The 21,831-nt window shown below is 41.0% G+C and overlaps 1 protein-coding gene across 1 annotated transcript in view; it reads left to right on the top strand.

Annotated features, from left to right (window-relative positions):
• The first annotated feature begins 1,774 nt into the window (after positions 1–1,774).
• DNAH14 (dynein axonemal heavy chain 14) overlaps positions 1,775–21,831 on the top strand; it is a 217,941-nt gene continuing 197,884 nt past the window's right edge. The window contains exons 1-5 of the mRNA XM_070728172.1: positions 1,775–1,856; positions 2,469–2,603; positions 11,921–12,051; positions 17,094–17,258; positions 20,431–20,543. Coding sequence (XP_070584273.1) covers positions 1,775–1,856; positions 2,469–2,603; positions 11,921–12,051; positions 17,094–17,258; positions 20,431–20,543 — 626 coding nt within the window. The remainder of the gene's footprint in view (positions 1,857–2,468; positions 2,604–11,920; positions 12,052–17,093; positions 17,259–20,430; positions 20,544–21,831) is intronic.

The raw sequence follows: 21,831 nt of genomic DNA, 5'->3' as shown, positions 1-21,831 counted from the left end.
GATTATTTAATCTGGGTGGCATAGCAAACCATTCTTAAATGACTATCTTAAAGAGGCTTATGGCCTCTTAAAAACTAAGAAAATTATGATGACATAAACCTTCTGTACAAGGGGTACAATCTGTTCCTTAGATACATTAATTATACTCTTTAGATTTCAATTAGATAAACAACCTATGATGTTAGAAATAAGAGATTATAAGGAAAAATAGCCCTGTCTCTATAAAAATATTTATTCTTGACCAAAAAGTATTATTTGAGTATAATTTCATTTTTATAGACTGTCCATTCCATACCAATGCAGTAGGGAAATAATCTAGATATTATATTGTATTGTATAATATATGTTACTTCTCACTGTCTAGAACAATAGCAATTTTCTATTATAACCCACACTTTCAGTTCTGCCAAATTTTAAAATGAGTGTGTAAGGGCATACATTATAGGAGTACCAGGTATGGGCTGCAAAATTCAAGGTAATCAGTAAAAAACACTTTATAATTATAACTAATAATAATCATATTAAATCAGAATTATCTATCATTGAGATTAGCAATTAAACAAAAATACTTATTCCATTGAGTACAGTATTCTAAACAAAGTTAATAATTTTTCATAGTGCAGGCTTTTGTTTTCATCCAAATAAAAAGGCTAAAGTACCTCCTTCATGCCATTTAGTTTATTCATTCATTCACTCTGAAAAAATTCTAGCTTTCCACTAGATGGCAATGAAATGATATACAAAACTTAAACATGCAATGAATAATATAAAGTTGAGTAATAGGTTTGATTGCTGTACCAGTTTTTGCTGTCCTTCCAGCATCTGGAAAGATGAGGTCCCCAATGCCTGATGACAGAATCAAGTCTTAAAGTTGTAGAGCAGAGGTGTCAAACTTGATTTCACTGAGGGCTGCATCAGGGTTGTATTTGATCTTGGGGGACCGGGTGGACATGGCCAGCTCGATGTCACTTTTAGAAAGCTTTAGAAAGTCTAGAAAGCTTAGAACTACGTCGCCTTAAACATGACCTAAGCATAGCCCATAAAATCATCACCTACAACATCCTTCCTGTTAACGACTACTTCAACTTCAACCACAACAACACACAAGGACACAACAGATACAAACTTAAACCGCTCCAAACTCTGCTGCAGAAAATACGACTCTAGCTACCAAATAGTTAATGCATGGAACTCATTACCTGACTCTGTAATATCATCACCTAACCCCCAAAACTTTGCCCTTAGACTATCCACTGTTGGCCTCATCCAATTCCCAAGAGATCAGTAAGGGACCTGCATAAGTGCATCAGTGTGGCTACCATCACCTGTCCTAATGTTTATCTCTTATGAGTATCATGTATATAAATATTGTTATATCTTTGTATACTACCAATACATACTTGACAAAATAAATAAATGTTAGGGGCGCCTGTGGTGGCCTGAGTGATCTGCCAGCAAAAACGGGCTCTCAAGCTCCATTTCAACTGCAACAGCCCCATGCAACCCTCTGCTAGTGAAAACGGAGCTCGGCCCTTCCAAGTTCTGTTTTCCCTGGCAGAGGCACTCTGGGCCGGTCCTTCATTGTTTCCAGAGTGGCCCCACGGGCTAGATCTAAGCGCCCTGCAGGCTGGCCCCTGTGCCTTGAGTTTGACACCTTTGGCCTAGAGGCTTGAGGACACTTTGTTGGTAATGTTTTCCAGGTCAGGTACGGGGACAGAAAATGTTTTTTGGGATCCTGGCTAGACGGCTCCTTTTAAATAAGCGGACTTGAAACATGCCTCTCCTGCCAGTTATGATGGAGTGCATAGTCACACGCAGAGACAGACAATTTACCAAGCTCTGTGAATGCTTTTTAGGTAACTACTTGCATGTTAAATTTAGGCCAGAAGCACTAACAGCCAATAAAGCTCACGAAGTAGTGGTATAATATATATGCTGATTGAGGAGCATGTGTAACTGCCCCTTCAGCTTAATTTTGAGCTAGTTGAAGCTTTCAAATATCCTTCAAGGGCAGACCATATACTAATGTCAAAAATCAGAGATGTTTGGAGTTATTCTGTCACAAATTCTGTTCTGGATTTGTATCTCAGATGAGGAAGGTAAAACAAGAGAAGCAGATAACAAAATTAGAAAACAGGATGAAAAATATTAAATATAAAAAATAATTAGTGCAAGAAACACTTGTGTTCTAATGAATTGTGCAAAAGCTTCTAAAACCACTGCTTTAGCTGTCTGGGAAACTTTATGAAACGATTTGCTGCTCACTAGATATAACAACTGTAAAATTGTTTATGCATAAGCCACATCTATTTGTTTCCAGATCAGTGGAGGTTTTATGTTAAAAGATAATATTAGATTATACCCCACATAACAAAGATAATATTAAATGCAAGATTTTAGATAACAAGTACCATCTAGTCTTTGACTTAGCACAACGATTATCAAATTATATTGGCTATCTGTTACAGATGATATTAAAAAGACAGGCAGTCAAGCTATTTCAGCACAGCTAAGTTGCCATACAAGGACCTGCATGAAATTTCAGTTTGGTGGTGGAGAAAAACCTGAGAGGGTGAGAAAATCTCCTTCATATGATAAAACTGGTACGTACATCAAAATCAGATATTCTTGATGTTATTGAAATCAGCAATATTAAAAATATCACCTAGTTTTTATCATTTGTTATTCAGTTACATATGTGTGATCACAAGGAGTTTATAGCATATAATCATTTTAAAATGTTATTGTGGCTTGTTGCAGTCAGTCCCCTATTAAAACCTTCCCAAAGACAGGATGAGTAGACATTGATGTTTGTTTATGTTAAAGGTATCATCACAGGATATAAACTGTTCCAAGTAAAGTTGCCTTTTGCAATTGACTGATGGTGATTTTGTCAAGGCAAAGTGGTGCTTCGAGTGGTGCTCCAGTAGTCTTGGGATTGCACCCAAGGTGCTTCTTACTATTGATACTACCTTTGCTTTCTTTTGACAATTGTTCTATTTCTATTTGCAGGTCTTTATATTTTGTTATTTTCTCCAGTTCTTTCTCTTTTCTGCTATATGCAGACACTAACAATTTCACTATCCAGATGTTTTTATTCTTATTTACAATTATTAAGTCTGGAGTATTACTTTGAAAGTGACTGTTTTATGGTCATATCACTTCTTGCAGGCAGATCTTCCAGTGCACCATTGTTGCCACACTGTCATGCCCCTTTTTCTACACAGTTTGTGTAATATTGCAGCAGCTAACCAGGTTGTCCACTGTTTCTTCAGCTTCTTTGCAGAAGTAGCATTTGCTAACAGCTGCTGACTTCTCAATTCTTTATATTTAAGGTTTGTTCTTGTGCAGCCAGAATTAGCCTCAATGTCTCTTTCTTCAACTTTCCTGATCTTAGCCATTACCAGCTCTTATAATTAACTGCTTGCTATTTTTTATGTATTGGCCATGTAATACTTTGCCTTGCTGCTTTTCTATTCATGTTGTTTTTCTTGTAGGTCAGTTCCAGGTTGTTTCTCTCCTTGATTAGTTTCCATGCATTGCTACTTGTCCTGCCCTCTGCTGCCTTGGAAAATAAGGTGGCCCCCTGTTCATTATGATAGCCCCTCAAATACTGGAATACTGCTATCATGACACGCCTAGTCCTTCTTTTCTCTAGACTAGGCAAACCCAATTTGTGCAAATGTTCTTTATATGTTTTTGTCTTCAGGCCTTTAATCGTCTTAGTTATTCTTCTCTGCACTTTTTCCAAAGACTCAACATCTTTTTTCTAATATGGTGAGCAAAACTGAATGCTGTACCCTAGGTGTGATCTTACTAAGGATTTATAAAGTAGTACTAATATTCCATGTGATTTTGATTCTATGCCTCTGTTTCTACAACCAAGGTTTGTATTACCTTTTTGGGTTGCTGCTGCCTACTGCTGGCTCATGTTTAAATGATTGTTCACTGCGATTCCAAGGTCCCTCTTAAGTTACTGTTTTTGCCTAATTGTACTTTTATCTGTGGTTTTTCCTGCCTAGGTGTAAAACCTTTCTTTTCTCCACATTAAATTTCATGTTGGATGTGGCCCATTGTTCAAGTCTGTTAAGATCTGTTTCTGTTCTGAACTTGTTCTCTCAGGTGTTGGCTATTCTTGTCAGTTTTGTGTCATCTGCAGATTTTATGAGTTTCCCTTCTATCCACTCATCCAAGTCATTTATGAAGCTATTGAAGACTGCTGGGCCTAAGACAGAACCTTTTGGTACCCCACTGCCTACTTCCCTCCATGTAAATCTTTTTGAGTATGGCTTGTCAGTCAATTATGAATCCACCTGGTATTGATGCTGCCTAGCCAGTGGTGGGCTTCTATTGGAACGGCTAATTGTGTGCAGCTCCGCAGCTCTGGCGTGAAAGTGCAGAATCAAGCGCAATTTTGCTTCCTGCACCTGTGCAGGTAGCAAAATCTCACACGGGGATGCACATGCATGCACGTTTCGGCGAGTTTTTTTGCTTCCCTGCATGCAAGGAAGTCTTAGAAAGTGAGGGGGTTGGGGATAAACGTGGACCAGTCCTGGAGTCAAGCCTGAATTTGATTTGTATGTGGGACTGTTTGTATCTTTGGGTATTCTAAGATAAATTCAGTTTGACACAGTTTGGAGCTGAGGGAGGATAGAGCCTTCAGTCATAAGATAACTAGCCAATGAGTCAAGCACATTCTAACAGCTGGATGACCTGAGGAGAGAAGTTGCCAAACAACCAGCTTCCAGTTTGTTTGGACAATTTGACAGGTTTTTTGGAAACTTGAGAATCTGAAATTTATATTGGGTGAAAAGCCTGGGAACTTTACTACTGGCTTTTCACCCATTTGTGCCAATATGATGTATCTAAATAAATTTGTACTGTGAAAAAATTAAATGTCTCCGAGTTCAATTTGTGATGGATGCATTACTTGGAATCTGACATTAAGCCAGCACTCCCAAAATACCTCTCTCCAACCAGAGCTACAGTCTAGGGTCTTGAGCCCCAGCTGCTCCCTAGTCAGTCCAGGGAGCCTGAAGACTCAGGGAAGACAGAATGCAGGAGATGGCTGGACAGTAACGAAGGGGGCTATCTGGATGAGTAGCATGGTCTTGAGAATGCCCAGCGGCTGGCTGGGTCAGTGATGGAGGGCGCCTGGCTGCCACATGCTGCTGGTGCACAGTGATTGGATTCCATCTGGGAAGAGCCCAGACCAAGAGGAGGGTGAGCTGGGTGAGTCGAGGCTGCTCGATCTGCTGAGGCATTCCCATGATTGGGATCTGGGAATATTATTATTATTATTATTATTATTATTATTATTATTATTATTTATTAGATTTGTATGCCGCCCCTCTCTGTAGACTCGGGGTGGCTTACAGCAATGATAAAAACAATATATAATGACAAATCTAATAGTTAGAATCTCAAATAACAATAATACATTTTAAAAGTCTAAAAAACAAGAAACCCCAATACAGTATATAAAAACATACATACAATCATATCATACACAAAAAACTACATAGGCAGGGGGAGATGTTTCAGTTCCCCCATGCTTGACGACAGAGGTGGGTTTTAAGGAGTTTACGAAAGGCAAGGAGGGTGGGGGCAGTTCTAATCTCTGGAGGGAGTTGATTCCAGAGGGTCGGAGCAGCCACAGAGAAGGCTCTTCCCCTGGGTCCTGCCAAATGACATTGTTTAGTTGACGGGACCCGAAGGAGACCAACTCTGTGGGACCTAACCGGTCGCTGGGATTCGTGTGGCAGAAGGCGGTCTCGTAGATACCCTGGTTCGGTGCCATGAAGGGCTTTATAAGTGGTGACCAACACTTTGAATTGTGACAGGAAAACTGATCGGCAACCAATGCAGACTGCGGAGTGTTGGAGTAACATGGGCATATTTGGGAAAGCCCATGATTGCTCTCGCAGCTGCATCCTGCACGATCTGAAGTTTCCGAACACTCTTCAAAGGTAGCCCCATGTAGAGAGCATTACAGTAGTCAAGCCTCGAGGTGATGAGGGCATGAGTGACTGTGAGCAGTGACTCCCGGTCCAAATAGGGCCGCAACTGGTGCACCAGGCGAACCTGGGCAAACACCCCCCTCGCCACAGCTGAAAGATGTTTCTCTAATGTGAGCTGTGGATCGAGGAGGACGCCCAAGTTGTGGACCCTTTCTGAGGGGGTCAATAATTCCCCCCCAGGGTGATGGACGGACAGATGGAATTGTCCTTGGGAGGCAAAACCCACAGCCACTCCGTCTTATCAGGGTTGTGTTTGAGTCTGTTGACACTCATCCAGGCCCCTACAGCCTCCAGACACCAGCACATCACTTCCACTGCTTCGTTGACTGGACATGGGGTGGAGATGTAAAGCTAGGTATCATCAGCATACTGATGATACCTCACCCCATGCCCTTGGATGATCTCACATAGCGGTTTCATGTAGATATTGAATAGCAGGGGGGAGAGGACCATTCCCTGAGGCACCCCACAAGGGAGTAACCTAGAAGTCGACCTCTGACCCCCCACTAACACCAACTGCAACCGACCGGAGAGGTAGGAAGAGAACCACTGAAGAACAGTGCCTCCCACTCCCAACCCCTCCAGCCGGCGCAGAAGGATACCATGGTCGATGGTATCAAAAGCCGCTGAGAGGTCAAGGAGCACCAGGACAGAGGATAATATGGGGCCCGCCAGAGATCATCCATCAACGCGACCAAAGCAGTTTCCGGGCTGTAACCGGGCCTGAAACCCGACTCTTGGGGACCTAGATAATCGGCTTCTTCCAAGGACCGCTGGAGCTGGAGCACCACCACCTTCTCAACAATCTTCCTTATAAAGGGAAGGTTGGAGACTGGACGATAGTTATTAAGTACGGCTGGGTCCAGGGAAGGCTTGTTGAGGAGGGGGCGCACAAGCGCCTCCTTATAGGGCACCGGAAAGGACTCCCTCCCCAAGGAAGCATTGACAATCTCCTGGACCCATCTCCGTGTCACCTCTCTGCTGGCCAAAACCAGCCAGGAGGGACACGGATCCAGTAAGCAGGTGGCGGAACTCATAGCTCCAATGGCCTTGTCCACTTCATCAGGTGTCACCAGATCAAACTCTTCCCAGACAGGTGGACAAGTAAAGGCCCCAGTCACCTCAACTGACTCGTCAGTCAACTCTGCTATCCAATCGGAGTCGAGGTCCACCCGAATCCGAGCGATTTTATCAGCAAAAAATGTGTTAAAGTCCTTGGCACTACTCTGCAAAGGTTCCCCAACTCCCCCCTGGTTAAGAAGGGAGCGGGTCACCCTAAACAGAGCGGCCTGGTGAAATTCCGCTGATGCAATCAAGGCGGCATGGTATGCACATCTTGCCGCCTTGAGCGCCACTTTGTAAGTCTTAATATGAGCTCTTACAAGTGTTCGATCGGATTCAGACTTACTCTTCCTCCATCGCTTCTCTAGACGTCTCTTCCCATGAGACCCCAGCAGAATTAGCCATGGCTGACCTTGACTCCAGCCCCCAGGGCTGATGCAGCCCTGAAGGATCTACAATGCACATTAGCCAAATAAGGGATTTGGTCGGGACAAGAAGTCCGTTTTGTGAAGCCTATGTCAGAACATTAAATATTCTTTGACTGAGCTATTATAGGTTTCTGTAAATTGTGTCTCATCATATTTTTATGGGACAGACACTCCTCATCTGGATCCTCTGGTGAGAACTTTCCATATGGTTGAACTTTTCGTATAGATCTCATCTTCCTCAGAGAAACATAAGCACCACAATCACATAAAAGTAGTGCTTCATTAAGGGCTTATTATTATTTTATTCCATATTTTTTGTACATTTTAATTCAAGGTGGCAAATATACTAATATTCCTGCATCCTATTTTCTCCAGAAGAACTATGTGGGTGTGTTGGGCTGAGAAAAAGTAATTGTCTCCAAGTCACTCAGCTGGTTTTCATGCCTAATGGAATCTAGAACTCATTCTTATGACCTCTGGGCCAGCACCTTAACTATTACATCAGACTTCATATAAGAGCACTTAGAATTATAGGGTATTTTTAAAAAATGCACAAAATTACAATAAAAATATCGCAACCACCTAATGCTTGGTCAGCTGTTCATCCAACTCACTATATATGCTTTTAAGCTTGTGTTGCACTCCTTTGTAAAGATTTCTGAAAACTCAGACTTTATTACTTCCCTGAATGACCTAAATGTTTCACAATGCGTGAGATGTGACATTCTCATTACCTGCTGGGAATCTTCAGTTTGCACTTTCAGCCTGCTTATATTGGGCAAGCTTATTCCGTCTGTAGATAATTTCAAAAATTAACAAGGGCCCAAGCCATAACATTTAAGAGTCTTCTAGACAAGGAATGTCCACAACTAGTAAATCAGTTGCCCAAAGGGTTGAATTATTTGCCACTTATCAAGAGCTGGGAGGCCAGGAAGTCTCCCAAATTGTACTTCAGTTAATTGAAATGCAATGTTGTCCTATACAAAGCCAAATATTGATTTATCTTGTACAAGAAGATTCCTGAATAAATTGGAATTTGTTCTTATTAATATTCATTCCAAGTCTATGTTATCCTTTCAAATTCTCATAGCCTCCAGATACAGTACTTGATCAAGATGAATGATATGGGGTGGAGATATTTTCCTTATCCTTATAACTGAAGAACGGATTACTTCAAAAGTGGCTCATTCTTGATAATTTGACTATGATGAAATTCATGCTTACATACACTTTAATCTTTAAACATATATCTGAACATTAAAAGTCTATATACATTACCTTCCTACAGTATATTGACACAACCTAATGGTTACTTTCAGATGCTATGCTAAGTCATATGATACAATTGAGTTCAAACAAATTTATTTAGCCTTCTTCACCTTTCTCCTCTTCATTATCAGATCTAGAAACACTTGTTTCTCCTTTTAGCTATCTGGTTTCTATGTTTTCCAAATAAGGAAAATTATATTAGTTTGCATAGAAACATAGAAGATTGACTTCAAAAAAAGACCTCATGGTCCATCTATTCTGCCCTTATAATATTTCCTGTATTTTATCTTAGGATGGATAAATGGTTATCCCAGGCATATTTAAATTCAGTAACTGTGGATTTACCAACCACCTCTGCTGGAAGTTTGTTCCAAGCATCTACTACTCTTTCAGTAAAATAATATTTTCTCATGTTGGTTCTGATCTTTCCCCCAACCTCAGATTGTGCCCTCTTGTTCTTGTGTTCACTTTCCTATTAAAAACACTTCTCTCATGAACCTTATTTAACCCTTTAATATATTTAAATGTTTCAATCATGTCCCCCCTTTCCCTTCTGTCCTCCAAACTATACAGATTGAGTTCATTATCCTGATAAGTTTTATGCTTAAGACCTTCCACGATTTTTGTAGCCCGTCTTTGGACCCATTCAATTTTATCAATATCTTTTTGTAGGTGAGGTCTCAAGAATTGAACACAGTTCAGTTGCATTACAGTTTGTTTTAAAGAATTATATTAGATAGGTGTTAAGCAAAAGTGATCAGCGTTACCCCTGAATTATCAAGACATGCATTTAGGAATGTGGGATTTCAGTAGATATCCAGTAAATGATGAGTAATCGTTCAGTCGCAAATAGATTTATTAAAGTGTATAAGATTGTTTACTTTTAGATAAATAGCACAGTTCAATTAAATAGTTAAGGCAATTCACATTTAGTCAGTCAATATCAAGAAGTACTGTAATCTTCTTATGAGACTGTCTTTGTCTTAAACATCAAACAAAGATTTATAGCTAATTAACACTTCAGTACTTTCAGAGACTAACAAAGCTTCACACAGAGCTCCCTATCAGACACATATCAATCACGTATGAATCAGCATTCCAGAACACATCAGCCTCCAGCTTCGATCTCTGGCTCCCTCTTCTGGCAGACTTAAAACACCATAGCTAATCATAATACAGCAGTACAGTGGTACCTCTTCTTAAGAACTTAATTCATTCCATAACCAGGTTCTTCAGTAGAAACGTTCTTAAGTAGAAGCAATTTTTCCCATAGGAATCAATGTAAAAGCAAATAATGCATGTAAAACCATTAGGAAAGAAAAGCTCGGAATTTGGGTGGGAGGAGGAGGAGGAAGAAGACAATAAAAGCTCAGAATTTGGGTGGGAGGAGGACAGTCACTGCCGAAGGAAGAAGGTGAGGTGAGCGCCCCTTTTGCCTTTCTGCGCCCAGATGCTCCGGAAGGCAACCTCGTGCCGGGTGTATGGGAGGCAGTGCGAGGGAGTCACCACAGTGAAGTGGTTTATTCCCTCCCCAAGCGCCCAGAGAAAGGAAAACGCTCCTTTCGCTCTGGGCTGCAAAAGCCTCCTTAAGCGCACCGAAAGGCTCCTCTGGCAGCCCAGAAAAGCCCGAGATGGCTGGGATTAAAGGGGGAATGGTAGGAAACTGGCTGGGCCTTCATGCTGCTCTCAAATTTCCTGGGAAATTTTTCCAGGCTTGGGTTCTTAAGTAGAAAATGGTTCTTAAGAAGAGGCAAAAAAATCTTAAGCATCTGGTTCCTATCTAGAAAAGTTCTTAAATAGAGGTGTTCTTAAGTAGAGGTACCACTGTACTTCTAAAGTTAAATTACTCAAATACAGTGATCCCCCGGTTATTGCGTCCCCGACCATTGCGAACAGGCTAATTTGCGATTTTTCAACCCGGAAGTCAAAACACCATCTGCGCATGCGTGCCCTTTTTTCTATGGGCACGCATGCGTAGATGGCGCCGAGCAGATCAGCTGCTGGGCGGCTTCCCTGGGTCTTCCCCCTCTTGCTGGCGGGAGGGCGAAGCCCCCCCAGCACCCGCTCGCCCGCCGTTCGCCCGGCCACCCGCCGCTCGCCCGCCCTTCGCCCGGCCACCCGCCGCTCGCCCGCCCTTCGCCCGGCCACCCGCCCTTCGCCCGCCCTTCACCGCTCGCCTGCCCTTTGCCCTTCGCCCGGGAAGTTCGCCAGGAGTCAGCGGAGAAGCGGCGCGCCTGTTTTAAAAGATCGGAGCCGGCCTGGGGGGGCTTTCCAGCAACCCCCGAGCCCGGGTTGGGGGCTCGGCGGTTGCTGGAAAGCCCCCCCAGGCCGGCTCCGATCGTTTTTAAAACAGGCGCGCCGCTTCTCCGCTGACTCCTGGCGAACTTCCCCGCTTTAGGAGTCAGCGGAGAAGCCGCGCGCCTGTTTTAAAAGATCGGAGCCGGCCTGGGAGGGCTTTCCAGCAACCCCCGAGCCCCCAACCCGGGCTCGGGGGTTGCTGGAAAGCCCCCCCAGGCCGGCTCCGATCGTTTTAAAACAGGCGCGCCGCTTCTCCGCTGACTCCTAAAGCGGGGAAGTTCGCCAGGAGTCAGCGGAGAAGCGGCGCGCCTGTTTTAAAACGATCGGAGCCGGCCTGGGGGATCGGAGCCGGCCTGGGGGGATCGGAGCCGGCCTGGGGGGGCTTTCCCTTTCAGGGCGGGCGAGCGGCGGGCGCGGCAGCAGCGAGGAGTTTGCGTGGGCGGCGGGGAAACCCCAATCTTCGGCTCCTCGCTGCTGGGAAGTAAAAACACCATCTGCGCATGCACAGATGGTGTTTTTACTTCCGCAGCGCTACTTCGCGAAAACCCGCTCGTTGCGGGGGGTCCTGGAACGGAACCCCCGCAATGATCGGGGGATCACTGTATATACAAACATAGATCAATGTCTTGTTTATATATTAACAACCCAATCATTTGGACTTAGTCCTAACAAAAATTATGCTTTCAGTTTTGTTTTGAGGGAGGAAGCATTTGTAATGTATAATAATTTATAATATCCTAATTTGTTGAAATTAATTAACACTCATAAAATTTAAGTCTAACTTCAGGGAGCAACCTAGGTCATACTTACAGTTAATGCTGATTGGTTTATATTCTGTTCTAGGTCCCATGAATGATGATGCCATCTTGCATATTTTGAGACTCAGAGATAAACTTAGCTGGCAGACATTATTACCACCTTGTGAATTTATTAAATCGAAAGATATAGCTAAATTTCGGAAGACCTCATTAATGGTATTTTTCCTTATACTTCATGTCAAGTTGTTCTATTTGTTTAAAATTTGTTTAACTTTTTTATTTATATATTGTATGTATTTGTGTAATTTGTTTATATGTTACATCTATTGTAAGGATTGTTTATTGTGATTATGCCATAGAGCACGGGTGTCAACTTTGATTGCATCTTGGGCCGGATTGTGATATATCACAATGTTTTTTGCCTTTGCGGAGCTGGGGTAGGCATGGCCTATATCTGACATATCTGGCCTGTGTTTGACTTTCCATAGAGTCATCCCCCCCCCCCCCCCCATTTTCTAGCTGTAGATTTGAATTGTTATGTGCAAGTACTGTGGTCAACATAGAGAAGGATTATTCATTCACTATAGAGAAAATTCCTGACAGTTAGAACAATTGATCAGTGGAACAGGTTGCCTCCCAGAAGTTATGAATGCTCCAACACTAGAAGTTTTAAAGAAGATATTGGATAACCATTTGTCTGAAGTAGCGTAGGGTTTCCTGCCGAAGCAGGGGGTTGTTCTAGAAGACCTCCAAGGTCCCTTACAACTCTGTTGTTATTATTTATTAGAGCATCTACCGGTAGCACAGCACTGCAGAGAAATCTTACTGTGTCATTCGATATCACTAAAAGAATGTATTAGCATGCAGTCTCTGGGGAGGGGCTGCATACAAATCTAATTAATAAATAAATAATAATAATAATAATAATAATTATTATTATTAATATTTCCCATTCCTTAGTGATAGACAGCTGAGCTTAGAAGCATGTCTTTTATTGCAGTTCTGGATATTTGATGGAATCTACTTTCTAAATTTTCATTATCTGCTTCTTGTATGAAATGTGCTAGTTGACTATTTAAGTAAAAGACAATTGAATAGCACTTTTGGTTTTGTAGGAAAACTTGAGATTCCTCCCTGAGACCCTAACATATTCTCTTGATGGGTATTGTTTCCATTGGCAATAACAGTTCTGTCTTTTCCCTAGACCAGAGTCTTGGCTCCCTTTTTTTCAAAGAAATAATATAAAAAGTTAGGAGATGTCATGGTTAACTATAAATTAACTATGTTGGCTATTAGCATGAAGTTAGTTCAAACATAGAGGTACAAGAAAAGACGGTTACAGTTCTGCTCTGCCACTCATAGAATACAATAGCTGAATTACATTTGAATGGCTTAATTAAATATTAAAGAATACTGTTCAATAAGGAATGAGATGAACAAGTGAGAAAAGAAGGTAAAAGAAAAATGATTAGCTGGAATGCGAATGGCCCTTCATGATTAACCTATTAACAAGGATATTGGATTTATTAATGCTCAGTTAATGCTCTTAACCAATCGATAATTGGTTATCAATTAACCATATGATCAGATACCTTCTCTCGGGAAATGCTAACAGCTACTTATGTAGTTTATCTAAATCAGAGGTAGATCAGAGGTATTAAACTAGCAGCCCGCGAGCTGGATGCATCATGTGCAGGCCATGTCCACCCCAGCTCCATGAAGATAAAAATCATCACAAAATGTCTTCTGATGGCAACGTGACACTGCAAGTTTGACATCTGTGATGTAGATTGTTTAAGATTTTAACCATCCATTACTCAAGGAATAATTTACTTTTTCTTTAATTACGGAATTTGAGGCCAATGTATGAAAATATTTCATGGTTCCTGTGACTCTGTCAGTATCTAATTGATTGCAGAACCATTACAACCATTACAAAAACAGCTATTATTTTTAAAGCCATCTCAAAATTTTGGTTAAGATCTATGCTTAAATTGAATAATTTAATTGAATAATTTAATTAATAATTACCACATTTGGGACAATCAGACTATATACCACTGCTTTTAGCACCAGCATACATCCCTCTTAGGAGACGGGCTCTGCCTATAATAAAAAGACAATGAAATCTTGGCCAGAAGATGCTTTCCAACAACTTCAGGATTGTTTTGAGAATACAAATTGGGACATCTTTTAGAGGAGCACATTGTAACTGTTCTGTGCTTTATCAAACACTGCACAGACACTATCACTGTGGATAAACATATTAGAATCTATCCCAATCAGAAGACTGGATGACCAAGGAAATCCTGTGTCTCTTGTGTGACAGGACCAAGACTTTTAAGTCTGGTGATGGGCAAGATACATTGTTGCCAAAGATAGTCTTAAGAATGGTATTCGAAAGCCCAAGATTGATTATAAGAGGAAGATTGAGCATTTACAACTTCTGGAGGCAAGTTGTTCCACTGATTAATTGTTCTATGAAGAAATCTGAGGGGTTCCTACAAAAACAAGGGAATCAATTATTTTCCAAAGCACCAAAAGGCACAACAAGGAATAATGGATGGAAACTAACCAAAAAGAGAAGCAACCCAGGACTAAGGAGAAATTTCACGAGACCAATCAAGTATTGGAATAGCTTGCCATTATTGGCTTTCAAAAAGAGTGAGGGAAGTACACCCCACTCGGAGAGGGGCGGCATACAAATCCAAACAAACAAACAAACAAACAAAACAAACAAACAAACGGACAGTGCCAGTAAAACCACTAAAATAATACCGAAAACATAAAACAGCCACTCCCCTTTTTAAAAAAAGTCAACCCCAAAACAAACACAGCAGCTGAGAGAGAAACTAAGAGCAGCTGCTCAGGCTAATTGAAAGCCTGGGCATGCTGCCAAAAGCCATTAACCTTTCCAGCTCTTTTCTGTGTTCTCTATGTTCTAAATTGGGTGCTTCCAATACAGCTGGCTGGATCACACAGGCATTAAATTCAAAGTCTGTATGATCAAGGTGCTGCATTATTGTCCCCTCCTGTATCTTTTCCCCCAGGAAGAACCAAGAATATAGCATTTAGCATTTAGACTTATATATTATTTATTTTATTTATTTATTTATTTATTTATTAGATTTGTATGCCGCCCCTCTCCGTAGACTCGGGGCAGCTCACAACAGCAATAGAACAATTCATAACAAATTTAATAATTTAAAAAACATTTTAAAAACCCCATTATTAATCAAACATACACACAAACATACCATGTTTAAACTGTATAGGCCCCCATGCCTGACGGTAGAGGTGGGTTTTAAGAAGTTTACGAAAGGCAAGGAGTGTGGGGGCAGTTCTAATCTCAGGGGGGAGCTGGTTCCAGAGGGTCAGGGCTGCCACAGAGAAGGCTCTTCCCCTGGGTCCCGCCAAACGACACTGTTTAGTTGACGGAACCCGGAGAAGGCCAACTCTATGGGACCAAACCGGTCGCTGGGATTTGTGTGGCAGAAGGTGGTCCCGGAGATATTCTGGTCCGATGCCATGAAGGGCTTTATAGGTCATAACCAACACTTTGAATTGTGACTGGAAATTGATCGGCAACTAATGCAGACTGCGGAGTGTTGGTGTAACATGGGCATACCTGGGGAATCTGAAGTTTCCGAACACTTTTCAAAGGTAGCCCCATGTAGAGAGCATTACAGTAGTCGAACCTCGAGGTGATGAGGGCATGAGTGACTGTGAGCAGTGAGGCCCTGTCCAGATAGGCCACAACTGGTGCACCAGGCGAACCTGGGCAAACGTCCCCCTCGCCACAGCTGAAAGATGGTTCTCTAATGTGAGCTGTGGATCGAGGAGGAAGCACAAGTTGTGGACCCTCTGAGGGGGTCAATAATTCCCCCCCAGGGTGATGGATGGACAGATGGAATTGTCCCTGTCTTATAATGCTTCACAGTGCTTTTCAGCCCTCTCTAAGCGGTTTACAGAGAGTAAGCATATTGCCCCCAACAATCTGGGTCCTCATTTTACCGACCTTGGAAGAATGGAAGGCTGAGTCAACCTAGAGCCTACTGAGATTCAATCTGCCAAACTGCTGGCAGCCGGTGATAAGCAGAAGTAGCTTGTAGTATTGCACCTCTAACCACTGTACCAGTGAGGCTCTAGAAGTAGCCAACATTGCAGCAGCTATGAAAGAGAGTTTCATCTGATCACAGAAGTATTACTTAATGCTCTTTATAATGAAAATGTTTGTAATCTTGTCCTTCTTCCTGAAAGGAAGAGGTTAATCCTGTCCCTAAATGGGTGATTGATGGGTTTCCCTGCCCTAATCTTGTCAGTTTATTGTTTATTGACTTGATTCAGTGTGTGTCGGCTGCATTCCAGCTGCAATTTTTAAGTGGAGCTATTAACTGAAGGGATAGAGAGAAAAAATCCCCCTCTTGCACTTTATTTTTAACTGGTTCTCCAAACTGCTGAAGCAATTTATTAATAATTCATGAGAACTGGCTGCTTTTCACCTGTGGTATAGTGCAATATTGGGTTTTCAATTTCAATTGAACAGAATGTAAAGTATGTATATTTGTGTTTTTATTTTTATCGTTATAATGTACACTGAAGATGGCATTTGATTTTGTTGTACCATACGCAGTGACAATAAACTAAACTAAATAAGTTATTTATAAAATTGTTTCAAATGTTTTATGCATTATGGAGGAGAAATAGATGGAATACTGAATACTGATGGAATTTATTATTATTATTATACTAATAACTGAATGAGAGAATATGTTTGGAAACACTTTCTAAAATTATCAAAACTTGCACAGTGTAGTTCCTTCCTATTTCTTAAGTAGAGTTAGGTATGCTAATAGTAATTTATGGTTTTCCTTGATCTTTTAATTCATTTTATTTAATAATCATTATATATAATTGGAACAGACTACTTTCAGGTAGTTGAAGAGTACCATTACACTTTACTATCATTTTTTCTGCAAAGCAAAAACACTTAGCTGTTCTAATTTCACATCATAGTTTCTAGTTCCTGATCATTCTAAATGATCGGGATTTCGGGACCCTTCTATGAACCTGTTCCAATTTTTCTGATTGTTAGCTTTAAAATGTAAAAATACATTCTATTTTACATCAATTCAACTTAAATAAGTATCTCAACTATATCTTATATATTTTAACAAAATGGATTATGATGTCTGAGTATTTAACAATTTTAGTTTTTATAAATAATTCACATTTTACCACTTGATTACTGTTTTCAGGATGATGCATTAAAGAAAGATGATGGAGAATACATATACTGTCTTATAAGAAGTAGGGATGACCCCAAAGCAGCCTACAATCCATATGATCTCCAAGTAGTCTCTGCAAATATGGCTAGACAAAGTAAAGAATATTGGACTATTAGTGCCTCATATGTATCCAAGGTAACAAATCGCTTTTCACAGTCCAGAAATAGCAAATTATTGTTCCCTGATCATTTCTTATTTCTACCCCCCCCCCCCCAAAAAAACCCCCCAAAACCTTCTGCAGAAGTAGTTGCATGGCTTAGAATTCAATTGAATTGAAACATAAAATAAAATAATAAAATATTATCTGCACTTCCCTGAGGAAAGACATAACAACAAAACACAGAGAAGCAGTTGAAAAATGTTAATTCATACTTGTACTCCATAGATTGTTTTTTTCAGAAGGATAGCTTGTGTAGGAACAGAATGGTAAGTAAGCACTGTCAGATCGTTTCTGACCTTTTTCTGACTGTGCTTCTGAACTATAGATCAAACAATGTAAACTCTAAAAGAATAGCAGAATAGAAGAAGTGTGAAAATATCAGCTCTGCTCATTTTAACCCCCCCCCCCCAACAAGAACAAGGAAGAGTGGATAAAATTTGCTTTTTATTCATTCTTTTGCTTTTGGGATACCGTGTCCATTTGAGCCACAGCTTTGTCACAGAGACTGTTAAACATGGCTGGTCTCCATTTTATTGGGTTTACTTACATATATTATTTAATGAACAAATTGATAAAAATAAAATTTATTTTTATTAAAATAAGTATTAAAGCTTTAAAGCATTGAAAATATTTCAGCTTCAACCACAACCACATGAGGATACAACAAATGCAAACTGAAAGTAAACCGCTCCAAACTCGACTGCAAAAAATACGACTTTAGTAACCAAGTAGTTAATGCATGAAAGTCACTACCTGACTCTGTAGTATCATCACCTAACCCCCAAAACTTTACCCTTAGACTATTCACTGTTGACCTCTCCTGATTCCTAAGATGTCATTAAGGACGTGCATAAGTGCACCAGTGTGCCTTCCGTCCCCTGTCCTAATGTTTCTCTCTTACTAGTATAATGTATATAAACATTGTTATATCTTTGTTTGACTAAACAAACAAACAAACAAACAAACAAACAAACAAACAAACAAACAAATGGGTTTGACTAAAAAAGTATGGGTGGATTTGCAGGCCCCAGAGATAGTTTGTGCACAGTATTCTCACTCCTCCCCCTTGAAAAGATAACAACAAAGAACAATAGCTGCATGACTATTTATTCTTTTTGTAATTCACCAGTACCCTCTAAAGGTAGAAATATAGATACATTACAGTGCAGTGGAGCAGAACAGATTTTTCAGTTTTCTGTCATTGCTGCCTATTTATCTTGCAGGAGTAAGTAATACTTGAGGAATTGGTGATCATTATCAACACTTAGCTTCTGAAATTAGAAGACTGCAAGAGAAGTGATGGTATTAAATAGTTTATTATTTTTCTTGCATTGGATAAGCAGGGTAATAATGAGAATGGGAGCAGTAAGTTTCTTGTAAACAAATGGCTTCCATCCAGAGCAATCATTTTACAAAATTAAAAAATGTTTCTTAATTTTTGATGCTAAATTTTGGTAGAATAATTATGAAACAGGATCCCCCACCCCCGCTTTTTGGGTGGGAATATAAGAATGGGAATTTAAGTTATTTGAATTGGAGCTTTCAGAGCTTCCAGCTTCCATCACCTCCCTTAATTTTGCAAAGTTAAAAAAAAAGCCATTTTCTCTCCAAACCAGCTGTACATGGTTGTTTTCTTTGGCAGGATTGTTGAGGGAATGTGCTATAAATCTGAATCTGAAAATGAGTCTTCAGACTGTTGCGGAAGGCGAGGAAGGTGGGGGCAGTACGAATCTCTGGGGGGGAGCTGATTCCAGAGGGCTGGAGCCCCCACAGAGAAGGCTCCTCCCCTAGGCCCCGCCAAGCGACATTGTCTAGTTGACAGGACCTGGAGAAGGCACACTCTGTGGGACCTAACCAGTCACTGGGACTCATGTGGCAGGAGGCAGTCCTGCAGGTAATCTGGCCTGATTCCATGTAGGGCTTTATAGGTCATAACCAACACTTTGAATTGAGTCCGGAAACCAATTGGCAGCCAATGCAGTCCGTGGACTCCTGGAGAAACATGGGCATGCCTAGGAAGGCCCGTGACCACTTGCGTGGCTGCATTTTGCACTATTTGCTGTAGTCGAACCTCGAGGTGATAAGGGCATGAGTGACTGTGAGTAGAGATTCCCTGTCCAAATAGGGCTACAACTGGTGCACCAGGCGAACCCGGGCAAACACCCCCCTCACCACAGCCGCCAAGTTGCGGGCCGTCTCTGAGGGGATCAAAAGTCTCCTCCCGAGTGATGGACAGACAGATGGAAGTGTCGTTGGGAGGCAGAACCCACATCCACTCCATCTTGTTGGGATTGAGTCTGAGCTTATTATTATTATTATTATTTATTAGATTTGTATGCCGCCCCTCTCCACAGACTCGGGGCTAACACCCATCCAAACCCTAACAGCCTCCAGACACCAGACGTTGCTTCCACTGCTTCACTGAGTGGGCACAGTGCACTCAGAATTTTCCTTTATTTGAATGTAAAAAAAAAATATGATGATGGTGTAGAAAGTTAGGACCCACTCCGCTCCTAGAAGAATGAAATATTTTATGAAATATTTCAAAAGATTTAATATTTCCCTAAATAAATATGCTCTTGGAAACAGAAAGCAGCCCCCACCTTTTTTAATAGCAGATGTCAGGACTTAAGGCATAAAGAGACAGAAAGCTCTCTTCATAACCAAATATCCTCACCCAACATCCAACAAAGGTATTATTAGCCCTCGATCACAGTCCTAATTGCCCAAAGCCTCTTCTTTGCATCATCTCAGCAGTTCAAACTTCAACTAAACCTGGGAGCTCAGACAACCTCAGCTATGATCCCTACATTACCCCCACATGCGCCCATAGTAGTGGGACAACAGCCAATAGAATTCATGTTCTTGCACAGGAACAGTATGCTCAAGGGCAAAGCCCAAGAGATGGTATTAAAAAAACCCCCACTCAACTCTATGTGGTCAGCCGCCCAAAACCACCCATGTGCTTCTGCTTCATCAATAAATGGATCATCTTTCCAATTAGCCTTCAGACTCCATTTTGTCTCCAGTGTCTTTCTCATGGCTTGGAATTGAACCAGATGGATATTTCTCTCAAAGATGGAGTATAAATTCATAAATACTGAAATATAGTTAAATATTCTAATTAGTTTTTGCCTCATTTTCCAGTTCACTTCCGTGGGTGGAAAACAAGAAATTGAAATAAATCCAATAATGGAATGGCTATATGAAAGGCAACTTTATAATGTGTTGAATAACATGGATTTATATTTTAATTTCAGGTAAGGAATATGTGATACAAAGATATGTGTGCAATTATTTACTCAATCTGTATTATGATAATTTGGATGTTGTGATTGGCTATGTGTGACAAAACAGTTCATTGTGGAAAATAGCATTTTTTCAGCTATACAGATTTTCTATAGAAGTTCATTTCTCTATTTGTTTGTTCATAATTGTGCGTATTATGCACCAAAAGATGATTAGTAACTTAAAACCTTTCTTTTTTGCACTTTTCTCTACATCGGAAGTATTCAGAATTTTTTTAATAGGGTTGATAAATAAATCTCATGACAAGATTCATAGTCAATTGTATTCACGGAATTCATTATTGGGGGAATTTTCCGTAGAGTTTTGCTTTCAAAAACCAAAATTCACAATGTACATTGGGGTTTACCAATTTATAGCATTTTGTATTTCAGCATTTGAGATAGGATAACATAATTTTAATATGCACAAATAGCAACATGGACAGATCCCCCTAGGTATATTCCTTCTTGCATCGTAATATACTGAACATCTTCGTTTCAAACCCAGCTATCAAAACACATGCAGTGAGATTTAAGACTACAGCAGACGGTATGTTATAGAATCATAGCGCTGGAAGGAAACTTTGAAATCTCCCAGTACAATTCTTTTTTCAAAGAGGAGACTATCCAGGTCAAGTAATTGCCCTAGCTTTTTTTTAAAAACCTCCAGTGGCCGAACACCCACAACTTCAAGTTGTTCCATTTGTTAAATGCTCTCATTGTCAGAAAATTTCTCCTTAGTTCCAGGTTGGATCCCTTTAACAAGCTTCCATCCATTGCTTCTTGTCCTACCCTAGGATGCTCTGGAGCACTAATGCCAAATCTTTTTTGCTCAGGTGCAAAAAGGGTGTATGCGCGCACTATTTTGTGCACACATGCTTACATCCATAATGCAATGTCCTCCCCCTGTGCATGCACTCACAACACACACACACCATGTGCGCAAGCCTCATTGAAGCCTCCAGACTTGCGGTAGGCCCTTGGCCCATTTTTTTGTCCTCCCCAGGCATCAGGAAAGCCTCTGGAGTCTATGGGTGGTGGAAAAGGGGGTCCGTTTTTTGCCAACCAGTCTCCAGAGGCTTTCCTGAAGCCTATGGAGAACGAAAACGGTTTCCTCCCATCCTCCAGAAGGCTGAAAATAAGCTGGCCAGTGTGCACTAACATAGGGCAACGCCTTGTGTGCCCTCAGATATGGCTCTCTGTGCCACCTGTGGCATGCTTGCCATAGATTCGCCAATAGAAATAGCAATAGCATTTAGAC

The sequence above is a fragment of the Erythrolamprus reginae genome, chromosome 1, assembly GCF_031021105.1.
Source record: "Erythrolamprus reginae isolate rEryReg1 chromosome 1, rEryReg1.hap1, whole genome shotgun sequence".
In the NCBI taxonomy this organism is placed as follows: Eukaryota; Metazoa; Chordata; class Lepidosauria; order Squamata; family Dipsadidae; genus Erythrolamprus; species Erythrolamprus reginae.
The sequence above is the reverse complement of the archived record's forward strand: the minus strand, read 5'-3'. Positions and strand labels throughout refer to the sequence as shown.